The following is a 13,365-nucleotide window of genomic DNA, read 5'->3' on the forward strand; positions in this document are numbered from 1 at the left end:
TGGGATGGTGATGTCATCGACAATCCGGCCAATCTCCCTGATGATTATTTGCATAGTTTACTTCTCCTAATCCAACAGAACTCAATTTTTTATTTTTTTATTTTTTTATTTTTAAGGAGAGCATTGAGTGGAAGTGGAAATCTCTAAAAGAAAGGGAGGAAAATCACATTAACATAGGAATATTTATAATGATGTTGGTATCAAAATACAGGGATGGAAATTATTACATCTGATCTCAGTAGAGAGTTCTTTTACCTTCTAAGCAAATCACCTTTCTTAGTATGTTAAATTTTACAATAGCTGACCACTATTACCCATTTGATGTTTAAAATGGTTTTTAAGGAATTTCTACAGAGTAGGAAACAATTTTCTTGGATAATCTGCAAATTTCTTGCTAATGGCATAAAGAGAAGCCTTTTGAAAAAAAGAAAAAAACCCTATGCTTACCTGTTGATCTTGGCACTTTATCCTCTATAATCAAAGCCTCTTCAGTTTATCAAGCTAATTGAACTGGCTGTTGACAGGGAACAGGATTCCATAACCCTGATCTTTATCATTCTTGCTTGTACACTTACTGGTTTAGTAAATTTGATACTACCAGGAATGCCCCCCTTTCATTATCCTAACTGGGATTTCCTTTCACAAAAAGCAATAAGCTTAGTGGCACAATTCTACTTTTTTCATGTGGCAGACTAGGGGCTTAGATATGTTCATTAATTATTTTTGTTTCATTCAGGTTTACTGAGCACATGTATGTGTCAAATATTTTCACACACATTATATACTTTTATCCTTAGGATAACTTAGATATTATTAGTGCCTGTTCATAGATGAGAAAACCAAGGATGAGGGAAGTTAAGTGATTTGGTTGCCTGAGAACATACAGGGAGTAATTGAAATGAAATTCTCACATGGATGGTCTAACACCCTTCTTCTTCTGACAATACCATGTCATTTATTTGTAATTAACTGGCGGTGTCAAAGCAGAATGGAAAATGCTACTCTTACATACCAAATATAATCTCTTGCATTGCGAATCTGTACATTTTTGTCTTATCTTGAGCATCAGAACATACTATGTGCCTGTGTTTTTCCAAAGAAGCCTAGAACGATAAAATGATCCACCTTTTAAACAGGATTTAATCAAAGTCCTTTCAGGTTCTATTTATCTTAGGTACTCAAGAATTTACTGTGGTTAAGGAAAAAAAATTTTTTTTTAAGATTTTTCGTTTATTTATTCATGAGAGACACACAGAGAGAGGCAGAGAGGGATCCCTGGGTGGCGCAGCGGTTTGGCGCCTGCCTTTGGCCCAGGGCGCGATCCTGGAGACCTGGGATCGAATCCCACATCGGGCTCCCGGTGCTTGGAGCCTGCTTCTCCCTCTGCCTGTGTCTCTGCCTCTCTCTTTCTCTCCGTGTGACTATCATGAATAAATAAATTAAAAAAAAAAAAAAAGTAAAAAAAAAAAAAAAAAAAAAGAGAGAGAGGCAGAGACACAGGTAGTGGGAGAGGCAGGCTCCCTGCAGGGAGCCCGACGTGGGACTTGATCCTGGGTCTCCAGGATCATACCCCAGGCTGAAGAGGGTGCTAAACCACTGAGCCACCAGGGCTGCCCTATGGGTAAGGAAAATTTGCCATCAACTTCAAACTGGCAGCTGTAAGTCACACAGGTCTCTTTATAGACTTCCCACCCAAACTTCTTTGGCAGTAGTGTATTCATTCTATAATATGACCTCAGAGAAAGATGAGATGGATGAGAAACATTTGAATTCTCAAGGTTAGAATCCTTGAAGTGTAATGTGTAGCACTTCTTTTGTGTGTGTGTGTGTGTAGCACTTTTGAAACTGGATGACATCTCTGATAATAGCTATGGCCCTCAGTCTGTGCCAGACAATGTCTAAATGCTTTACATTTACTACCCAACCCTGTATAAAATAGGTACTGTCATTATCCTCACTTCCAAATTAGGAAACTGGGGCATAAAGAGGCTAGATAACTTGGCCCCAGTCACATGGTGAGTGGAGAGCTGAGCCAGGATTTGTCCTCAAGCAGTCTGGCCATAGAGTCTGAGCTCTTTTTTTTTTTTAATTTATTTTTTTAAAGATTTTATTTATTCATTCATGAGACACACACACACACACAGAGGCAGAGACACAGGCAGGGAGAAGCAGGCTCCATGCAAGGAGCCCGACGTGGGAATCGACCCTGGTCTCCAGGATCAGGTGCTGGGCTGAAGGCGGCGCTAAACTGCTGAGCCACCTGGGCTGCCCAGAGTCTGAGCTCTTAAAACTGCTATGCTACACGGCCTCTCCAAATCGGAATATATAGCATTAGCTGATTTCATGAAATGTACCACAGGCTTTTTTTGTTGACCTGCATTATATCTTGCTAAATATGGCTAAAATAGGAAATTTGACACTCATGCTATGTATATATGATAATATAAAAATTAAATTTAAGGCCAACTTCACATAGAAATGGGGCATAATTCAAATGATAATGGTCTCTGCTTTCTTAAAACCTTACAATGATTCCCTCCACTTTTTTTTTCTTGCTTCCAGTCAGGTCATGAACTTGTGCTCACCATGTGTGCAAGGCTACCACTTACCTCCCAGCCTAAGACTTGCTGAGGATCCGTAGGGGTCCCTATGCTTCTCTAGGGTGAGTCAGGAGTCAAGTAGGGGGCAGCAGACTATCCTGCCTGACATTCCGCACACGGGAATCTGCTCCCACTGGTTCTGCCTAGTCCTACCACGGTCTCCACTGGCATTCTGTCTTTCCCTCATCATTGAAAATACTAACAGGGAGCGCCAGGGGAGCTTTGTGTTTCCGCGTTGTGCCTGATACTGTGTAGTGGATGTAGGGGGTGGTTCCGCGTTCCCAGCCCATCCTAAATTCCTATCTTCTAAAAATGGAGCTGCCTAGTTTAGAAAGTAGCTGCCTGACTGAAGTAAATTCTTAACAATTTAGGCTCTTCTAGGATACACATTAAAATGAGTGGTTGGAATGGGAAAAAGGACAGAACAGAGTCAGGAAACGCATAGCCTGGTTAGGACCGAAGCGAGGCTAGGTAGCATGGCATGATAGGCGTAAAAGCGATTGGTAAACTGTAAAACACTTTAGGGATCATCACTGTGACTCACAGACTGAGTGGCCCCTTCACTAGAGCCTGAGCCAATGAATGTGACTCAGATGATGGCTTGCATCAGAATTACCTGGAGGGCTTATTAAAACAGGCTTCTGGGGTCACCTGGGTGGCTCAGGTGGTTAAGCTTTGGCCTCTCCATTTCCAGTCAGATTGTGACCTCAGAGTCCTGAGATTCAGCCCTGCCTAGGGGGTTCTCTCTCTCCCTCTGCCCCTCCTCCCTGCTCTCTCAAATCAATCAGTCAATCAATCTTTTAAAAAAAACTAAAACCCCCAGACTTCTGGGCTCTCTATTTCTGATTCTGTAGGTCTTGCTGGGGTCCAAGAATTTGTATTTCTGTTAAGTTTCCAGGTGATACTGATGCTGCTGGGTTCCAGGACCATTCTTTGCGAACCAATGGTCTAGGCTGCTGGATGGGCAAAAAGCATCCTGTCCGTAGTAAGCATACAGTAGACACTCAGATGGAGTTTACTCTGCTCCATATCTTGGTGGCCCCATTATTTACAGTTGTCTGCCTCCAGATTACTAGCACAGTTTGGCTGAGATTTATGTTAAAAAAAAAAAAAAAGAGAGAGAGAGAGAGATTGTATTCCTTTTCTTCTCTTCCATATGTATCAACCTCCTGCCATTAACACGCCTTCTTATTTAAAAGCCTTTTCACAGTTTGGATTATTGTGTTAAATAATCCAATACTTTCTAATTTCTGAGCAGGAGTCTAAACCTCATCTAAGATAGTTGCTTTAAAGTGGGAGAAGGGGTGATGGCACAAAAGGTCACTCACCCCCGGCCCTCTGCATTTGCTGCTCTGAATGCAGGCACAGGTTTGTGTTTCAGACCCTGTATCCCAGGGGGGATCAGTATCTCCCTCCCTGAAGGGATGCATCCACGTAACGTGCCAAGTTAGAGCAAGACGCACTGATGGTCAACATCCCTATGTCGCCCCCTCCCTGCCACATAACACGAGTGGGTGGAGGTGATCCCGAGAGAGCCTTTTCTGGTCTGAGCCTTTCCGCTCAGACCGCGCCCGCCCCGCGCCGCCCCGCCCCGCCTCCCCTCCCCTCCCCTCGGCTCCGCAGCCCGCTCTCCGCACCGCGGGAACGCGCGGCAGAGCCCTCCGGACCGCTCCCGGGGGCCGCGCGGTGCAACCAACCCTAGCGACGCGGCCGCGCGACGCCCCCCTCGGCCCTCCGCGCTTCCCATTGGCTCGTTGCCGCTGTCACTCCCGCCTTTCCCCTCGCGGGCGGGGTAGGTTGCGCGCTCGCCGCGGGCTGGGGCCGCGGCCGCGGCTTTGCAGCAGGCGGCGCGGCGGGCTGGGAGCCGGGAGCGGGGCGCGCGGGCGGGGCGGGGGCCGGCGGCGGGGCCGGGGGGCCGCAGCCCGCGCCGAGGGCGGCCGCCGAAGACCTGCCCGGCCGGCTGCCCGGTGCCCTGCCTCGCCCTCGCCCTCGCCCTCGCCCTCGCCCTCGCCCTCGCCCAGCAGCGCGGCCAGCCGGGGGGGATGCGCTGTGCCGCCCAGCATCCCTCCGCCCTGCCCGCGCCCCGGAGCAGAAAGTTTGGGGGGGGCGGGGGCGGGGGCGGGGGCCGGGGCCGTCTTCCTCCTCCCGCTCCAGTGACTGCCCAAGGACTCCTGCCGCCCGGCCTCGACTGTGACCTGCCTCCGCTCCCCGGGTCGTGATGAACCATTCCAGGCTGCAGCCAAGGCTCCCTGTCCTCGCCCCTCCCTCACCCTCCTTTTGAAAGATCTGTTTCTTAATTCAAGAGATCGTGACCCGCCGACTCCTGGGCCGCTGGGCCTGGTCTTCCGAGTGTAAGAGGGGGTGCGGTCTCCCCAAGACCGCGCGCGGAAGGACAGATTCCCCTTGCCGACCCACATACACCATGAAGAGGTGCAAATCGGATGAGCTGCAGCAGCAGCAGCAGCAGCAGCAGCAGCAGCAGCAGCAGGGCGAGGAGGATGCAGCTGGGCTGGAGGATGCCGCGGGCCACCTGCCGGGCGCGGACCTCCGGCCCGGGGAGGCCGCGGGTGCCAACTCCGCTGGCGGGCCAACCTCGGACATGGGCGCTGCCGCGGCGCCCAACCCGGGGCCCCGAAGCAAGCCTCCTGACCTAAAGGTGAGCGCAGACCTTGCCCCGGCGAGCCCAGCCCGCGACTTAGCTTTCCCCGCCCCAGCGGAAGCGCTTTCGCGGGATGAAAGTGATGGGGAAGCCAGGCAAAGGTCAGAGAGGATGTTCGGCCAGAAGCCTGGGCTGGACGTCAGGTACCATTTGTGCCTCCGTCTTGCAGCTCCATTTCAGGCCTCTGTGTCTGTTCCTCATTTTTCCGCAGACGCTCTAGTGACTCACCCACCCGAGATTGTTTGAATTATGTGTGTGAAGTGCTGTTCGCAGACAAAGGGCTGGAGAAATCCAAGATGCTAACTAAAAAGTTGACATCACTTTCCCTCCGGTAGGATGGCAGGGGAAGAAAATTGCCGCGTGGGAGGCCAAGCAGAGGACCATTCATTTCCTTTGCTGAATTAGTTTTCCTCCTTTTGGGACCTTCCTGGATGAAGCTCAGTTTGTCCATCTGTGAAAGGGGAGTGTGGATTTCTTGCCGTTAGGTGGAGCCAGAGGTTAAGCTAGTGCTTGGAGATCCCCGCCTGCCTGCTGAACCAACCCCCAGGGTGGAGAACTGACAGGTGGCCAAGCGGTGCTTGGGCTGGTTTGGGGCACACATGCTGAGCCGGCAGTCAGAACCAGAATCGGAAAGAGCCGATCACGTGCAGCTGGGAGTCTTTTATTTTCCGCCTGCGGTTGCCGAGACAATTATCGAGCCATGTCGAATATGTCTCTATATTAATTAAGACAGCAGCGGGAATAAATAATGCACCTTTGCAGGAGCTGCCACAGGGACTGCAGGCTCAGGATTTGCAAGCCGGCTCACCACCGGGCTGAACGAGATGTCAGCCCAAGGAAGGAACTTAGATGCCTTGGAGATTGATGCCTCGGGGGAGATACTCTCCAGAGGGGGTGCAAGGTCTGGGCTAGGGGAGCAAAAGGACTCCATTATGTTAAATAAAGCCTGTATCCTATGGCAGCAGCCACTAAGGAGCTTACCAGAATAAGCCAATGACATTCCTCGTTTGGCCTGAGCGGCTCAGAGTCAGGAAGTCAGAGCGCAGGTGAGTGTGCTCTTACCTGTGTGTGTTACCTGTCTGTGTGCCTTGGGGAGGGATAGGAAGGGAGACAGCTTGCTCCTTGTGTGTACTTCAGAAAGCTGTGGAACTGTGGTAGTTATGTGAATGTGACCCCTGGTTCCACTGCTGCCCTTTTCAGAGGTTGAGGGCAAGCCTTCTATCGAAAGATGAGCTCTGCTGGTTAGGCTCTGCACAGGAGATTCTTGCTTCCATCAGGCCCAAGAAATCCTTGGTGTCTGTCCTAGCTGTCACCTCTGAGCCCACCCTGTGTGGTCAGGAGGTGTGGTTCCTATCTTAAGTGAGATGTTGAAGAGAAACGGGTGCCCTTCATGTTGATGTTGGAAGGAGGTGAGCCTTCTGCTGCAGACTTCAGCCTGATTCCGAGCCAGCAAACCCCGAATCTATGGCCAGCTGGGACCCTGGCCCTGAGTTTCTGAGAAGCTGCCTGTGGAAACTCCCCCACTTTCCAGCCTGGGCCAGCAGTGGAAACCGCCAGCTCCACTCATTTCCCTCGGTTGCCTACATGAGCGAAGGTGGGCTGGTTGTGGTGTGGGGGCTGCGGTGTCTTTGTCTCTAGATATTGCTGCCTTAAGAAGCTCGTTCATCTCTACCCTCCTATATCATCTCTCTCTCTTCTTCATCTTTCTTTCTTTCTTTTTTTTTTTTTTTTTTGGTGACACCATTTTGGGGTCAGGGCAGACACAGCAGCAACCCTACACCTGATATTAACTGCTGAACTTCTCCGAAGCAGAATTAAGATTCCATGTGAGAAAAAGAGCCTCACCCTCCCACCCCCTACCCAAATACATCACCAGGGTAGAACACAGCCATGTGGACCCAGGCTGGCAACAAGGAGGAGAGATTGTAGCCACTGCCTGCTTGGTGGGAGTGTGGGGAGACACGCAAGGGCCTTTTCCTGTTTATCTCTGTCTGCTTTATCAAAACATGTTTACAGGGTAGGGATTTGGAACCAGATCTGAACTTGGGAGCCATTGGAATTTGATTTGCTGGGTGAACTCAGGCAAATCACTCAACTTTTCTGAACCTTTTTTTCTGGGGAAAAAAAAATAGGAATATTGAAATGTGTCCAGACTTGGTTTCCAGTGCTGGAAAAGTTGTTTACCAGTGGTGGCAGTTTTCCAGTGACAGAGAAGTTCCACAACTGGCTCTAGCACTGGGTGGAGGCAGACTTGTTTTGGAGATGGTGGTGGTACCAGAAAGGGGCAAGTTTAATTTTTGTGTAAAACCCCTCCTGCCCCACACCTGTGTTTGGCCTAAGACCATCAGCAGCTCTGGTTTTGTTTTCATTTTAAACTTTGGAGATAGGGACTTTTGGTCTCTTAGTCCCACTTCTGTTTTCTTGTGACAGCTCCAGCATTGGGATAGATTGAGCACATTGGAGGGAGTCATCTTGTGAAAGGGGCAAACAAATAAGAGGCTTTGTCAGAAGTACCTCCATGGCAACGGGGGGGGCAGGAGGGAGTTTAGTCTTTGCCAATGGGATCTGAGCGCCCAAACTAGTGGCAACCACAAGTTTCGGGCACTCCTTTCGTCTCCCTCCCCTCTCCTTTGGTGTCATGGAGCATATTACCCTGCGCTGTAAATTTCTGCTACAGTGGTCTGGGATTTGTGATTATGGCGCAAGAGGGCCAGTGAAAAGAAGGAAACATAGTTACAGAGCAATCTTAAAGGAGCAATGATATCATTGTTACTGAAAAATCACCTGAAGGGGCACCTGGGTGGCTCAGTAGTGAGTGTCTGCCTTCGGCTCAGGTCGTGATCACGGGGTCCTGGGATTGAGTCCTGCATCAGGCTCCCCACAGGGAGTCTGCTTCTCCCTCTGCCTATGTCTCTGCCTCTCTCTATGTGTCTCTCATGAATAAGTAAATAAAATCTTAAAAAAAAAAAAATCACCTGAAAAGGGACATTGCCCCATAGGAGGCTCATGCAGTTACTTTGGGGGCCTTCTTAGCTGCTCCACACACTTGATGTGAGTGACACCCCTGCAACAGGAGCCCACAATCCAGAGTCCCACTGCCCAGCTGCTTGTGGCCTGGCTAGGTCCTAGTTCATGTATTAATTCATTTGTCATCATCATCATCCAGTCCTTTGTGGCTACCAGATTCCCTGCTGGTTGGGAGGACAGGCCCGGACAGCTGGTAACAGAGAGAGTAGACTGACCAAAAGTACAGTGGAATTCTCTAGCAAGAAAACCCAGCTCCAGTAAGAATGAGAGTGGGGAGGAACTCACGGGAAAGGAACATGGAGCACACATTCCTATTCAAAATACAGCATGTGGTAGCTGTTGCTGAGGCCTGGGATGAGTGGCTAAGCCCAAGAGTCAGCTGGTTCTGTCCTGAGTCCTAGAAGCTTCAAGGCAAGGAGGAAATCACCAACTCTTTCATCCCTTCAGCCATGAGGAAGGAAGACTCTGGGTGTGCTGGCCAGAGGCTTTCCCCTGATACTCTTTTTCTTTCCCAAAAGCCCCTGTGAGTACTTTCCCCAGGGATTTCTGGGCACTATTAATATTTTACCCAGAAGGAAAAAGTGGGGGGTACGCTGAGGTCCGTTATTACAGTCCTGGTTTGAAGTGCTTTTAACTGAAGACTCATGTGAGTTCCAGCTCCTGTCCTTCCATTTACACCATGCACTGGCCTTCCTGCCTATTCACGTGAAGATGAGAAAAAGCAAGTAGAAGCCAAAGAGCTGGAGGAAAGCCCCAGGCTGGGACTGTGTGGTTCTCCTTGCTGGTTCACCACCTTTCCTGGCCTACATGGGTGCGTGAGCACCTCTAGAATGGCCTGTGTTCCTTCAATACTCCTGTAGAGAGTCCTCTGGGGAAGGGATGGTGAGTCAACAGACACTGAACAACTTTAGTGGAAAGGCACTGTGCTAAATTGTGAAATAGCACCTGTACAGAAAAGTGTCTGAAAACATATATGTACAGTTTACAACAGCAAAACAGACACCCCATCTACCTCCCACCCTAGTCAAGATGGAGAACATTGACCTTCCCAAAAGCCCCTGCTTGTTTCTCTGTTCTTTTGTCTGACTTTTTCTTTTTTCTTTTTTTTTAAATTTTTATTTATTTATGATAGTCACAGAGAGAGAGAGAGGCAGAGACACAGGCAGAGGGAGAAGCAGGCTCCATGCACCGGGAGCCTGATGTGGGATTCGATCCCAGGTCTCCAGGATCGCGCCCTGGGCCAAAGGCAGGCGCCAAACCGCTGCACCACCCAGGGATCCCTGACTATTTCTTTTTTTAAGTAAGCTCTACAACTGACATGGGGCTTGAACTCATGACCCCAAGATCAAGAGTTGCATGCTCTACTGACTGAGCCAGCCAGGCACCCCTTATCTGTTTTTTATTTTTGTTTTTTTATTTTATTTATTTTAAGGCCATAGCTCTTGATCACATTTATGGGTTTCAGTTTCCCCACTTCCTCAGTGAAGGAGAAGAATGTGGGTGGGATGAAGGAGTGCATGTGCTCTGGGACTCTAGTGGAGGCTTCTGGTGGTAGAGTTCTAGTTCAGCTGTGGAGGTAATGTGTTCAGGTTTGCTGATAGGCCAGGATAGATTTCATCAGTGAGGTAGGATTGCTGTAGACCTAGGATCAGGGGAAGGGGAAATTCATTCTTTGGCAACAGCACTACCTTGGCCTTCCAGATAAGCTCCCAGTCAAACAGGGTGAAATGCTTGCAAGAAAATCATCCATCAGGGCAGCCCCGGTGGCCTAGCGGTTTAGTGCCGCCTGCAGCCTGGGGTGTGATCCTGGAGATCCGGGATCAAGTTCTACGTCAGGTTCCCTGCATGGAGCCTGCTTCTCCCTCTGCCTGTGTCCCAGCCATTCTCTCTCTATCTCTTAATTAAATAAACAAATAAAATCTTAAAAAAAAAAAGAAAGTTTTTGAAAATCATCCATCAGAGGACACATATATTTAAGGGTACTTTGATCATCATTCGACGGAGTCAGAAACACATGGGGGTTGATCAGAAGAGATGGGCTGAGAGCAAGATATTTTTTTAAAAGATTTTATTTATTTATTTAAAAGAGAACACTCGTGTGGGGGGAGAAAGAGAGATGGAGAAGGACGAGTAGACTCTGTGCCGATTGCGGAGCCAGATGTGGGGCTCTGGGCCCCACAACCCTGAGATCATGACCTGAACTGAAATCAAGAGCTGGAGACTTAACTGACTGAGCCACCCAGGTGCCCCTACAGGGAGCTATTAAAGAGAGAGTAGAATTTAAGGACTAAATAAGAGAAGAGGGACTTTCTAAATGGGGAAGTCGAATAGCAAGTGCCAGGGGCTTTGTGGAGCCAAGGGTCCTTTTTGATTAGAATGCAGTTGTGCTTTCAGCCTTGTAAATAGGGATAGTATAGGGGTGGGAAGAATGCTGAGTTGCCTGGTTTTTACCCCACCAGCACCTGATGCGCAGAGGGCAGGGGTCCTGAGGCCCAAGATTGCTCTAGTCCCACCCCCTCTGCCTTTGATAATATTCGGAGCAGCCTTGCATATGGGCTCTGGAGGAATTGACCGATGGAAAAGCATGTGGCAAAGGAAGCTCTCTGTTCTCCTGCCACATATCGGGTTCCAGATGAATTCACAGCTGCCCTCATAGTGCTAGTGGGAACTGTCTTGCAGGCTCAGTTTTTACAGAATGTGCTTCTTTTTATGTATCTGATTGTCCTTAGCTGCCAATCCCATTAGCAACATCATCTCCCTCTCCCTCAAAAAGGAATTAAAACATCGGATAAGATCTGAATTTTGGGTGGAAGTTTTATTTATTATTTTTTTTAAGATTTTATTCATTTATTTGACAGAAAGAGAGCACAAGCAGGCAGAGCTGCAGGCAGAGGCAGAGGGAGAAGCAGGCTCTCTGCTGAGAAGGGAGCCCCATGTAGGGCTCGATCCCAGCACCCTGGGATCATGACCTGAGCTGAAGGCAGACACTTAACTGACTGAGCCACCCAGTGTCCTGGGTGGAAGCTTTTTTTAAAGCATAAATGTTAGGAGCTGGGGGGAAAAAGGCTCAGGTGGCTTCTCAGTGGTAGTTTGGGAAGCCAACCCAAAATTCTTCTCTGTTTTCATCTCTTCTCTAAGGAATGGCATCTCCCTTTGAAATCCTCACAGACCAGGAAGGTATGTTCTTAGAATGAGGCCAAGACTGGACACAGTCTCCCTCTATCACCCAAACACCTAAGCCTCTCTCCATGTTAAGAAGTTAGAGCATAGTTATTGAGAAATGGCAGGTATGTTTTGTGGTTGTGCGAGAAAAGCAATATTTGACTTTTCAAATCAAGTGGCTATAAAGGCTTCTTTTTTCCAGCCAAGTTAACTGAGTCATGTCCACGCTGGAGAACGAAGCCGGCTGTGAGCACATGAGTCCTGACCCAAGCCGTGCGTGAAAAGACAGCGTACACACTCAGGCTCCTGGGCCTCTGTTCATCTCCTTCCAAGCCAGCTCAGTTTTGGCAGTTACTGGGATGACATAGACTTAAGATAAGGTTTTGAACTGTAGCAGGAGGGATCTGGGTTAGACACAAGAAAAAAGCTGCCTGACTGAGCATTTTATGTCTTTGGAAAAGGTCGTTGTCTAAGGATTAAATCCTTTCTAAGAGGGTTTTGTAGGCTTGGATAGTTTCTGCTCAGCAAATAAATAATTATGCAGCAACTGCCAGGTAATATTAGGGACACAAAGATAGAGATGATATAACTCACTCCTGCCCTCCATTCGCTCATATTCTCGTTGAGGAGTCTGTCCATAAGCAGGTGAAAAGTTGGACAACAGTTTGAGAGAGCTCTAAAAGCCCTGTTACAAGGCACATGATTAATTGCAAGGTGAGTGGTGCAGATAATGAGCTCTCTGGAGTTCAGAGCAGGGTGATGAGACCTGACCTGGCTGCATGGAGGGGCAGCCGGTGAAGGGTGGGGAGGATGATGAGGGGCAGAGAGGACACAGCACACAGGTCACTTTTTATTTTTTCTAAATATTTTATTTATTTATTCATAGAGACACAGAGAGAGAGAGAGAGAGAGAGAGAGAGGCAGAGACACAGGCAGAGGGAGAAGCAGGCTCCATGCAGGGAGCCTGACGTGGGACTCGATCCGCGGTCCCCAGGATCACACCCCAGGCTGCAGGCAGCTCTAAACCGCTGCGCCACAGGGGCTGCCCACAGGTCACCTTTTAAATCTCTGGTGCTGGTATATGTTGAGCCGCTTCTGTGGGGGGGATGCAGCCACCTTCCCAGCCTTCCTTGGGGCCTGGCAGAATTCTCTAAGTGATGAAGGAAGGAAGCATGAAAGTACAATTGAGAAGGGGGAAGTCGTTTTCCCGTGTTGAGATGTTTAAGTGTCAGCTGGGATTCTGGGGAAGAAAAAATGATTAGAAAAATCTTTCATCACTGTGTTTCTTTTTGTCATTGTTGTTTTTAAGGATTTTATTTATTTGAGAAAGAGCACACACAAGACAGAGAGAGAACACACCAGCAGTGGGGGGGGGGGGGCAGATAAAGAGGGAAAAGCAGACTCCCCGCTGAGCAGGGAGTCCAATGTGGGGCTCGACCCCAGGACCCTGAGATCATGACTTGAGTCAAAGGTAGCTGCTTAACCGATTGAGCCACCCAGGCATCCCCCATCACTATGTTTCTCACAGAAACCCCAGACAGGCCTGAACACTGCTACTCCCTCCTCTCCATCATCATCCTGGTGGGTGGCAGACCTGGGGCCAGGGTTCCTCGCCAGCTCCAGCCCCAGGCTCCCCACCCAAAGCTTCTTAAGGGCCATTGGAGACTTCCGCAACCCACTTTGTATCCCAAGAGTAGGACTCTGTGGGTTTTTACAGCGATTAGCTCTCTAATGCTGGCCCTGTTTCCATAGAGACCCTATAAATAGAGGAACGTTGGCGACCTAGGCTTGCTAAGGCTCACGGTGACCCAGTCACCCCATTGAACCCTCCCAGCCGACGCGATGGTGGGGCAGAGGGAGTTCCAAACCCAGGTAGGAGGAAGGGCTACTGTCAGGTAGCTGACAGGTGAGCTGTCA

General features: G+C 49.1%; 1 protein-coding gene across 1 annotated transcript in view; it reads left to right on the plus strand.

Annotated features, from left to right (window-relative positions):
• The first annotated feature begins 4,563 nt into the window (after positions 1 to 4,563).
• TMCC2 (transmembrane and coiled-coil domain family 2) overlaps positions 4,564 to 13,365 on the plus strand; it is a 40,231-nt gene continuing 31,429 nt past the window's right edge. Inside the window, 1 exon segment of the mRNA XM_025421115.3 lies at positions 4,564 to 5,256. Within this exon segment, the coding sequence (XP_025276900.3) occupies positions 5,023 to 5,256 (234 nt within the window). The 5' untranslated portion in view covers positions 4,564 to 5,022.

Source organism: Canis lupus, chromosome 38 (assembly GCF_003254725.2).
Source record: "Canis lupus dingo isolate Sandy chromosome 38, ASM325472v2, whole genome shotgun sequence".
NCBI lineage: Eukaryota > Metazoa > Chordata > Mammalia > Carnivora > Canidae > Canis > Canis lupus.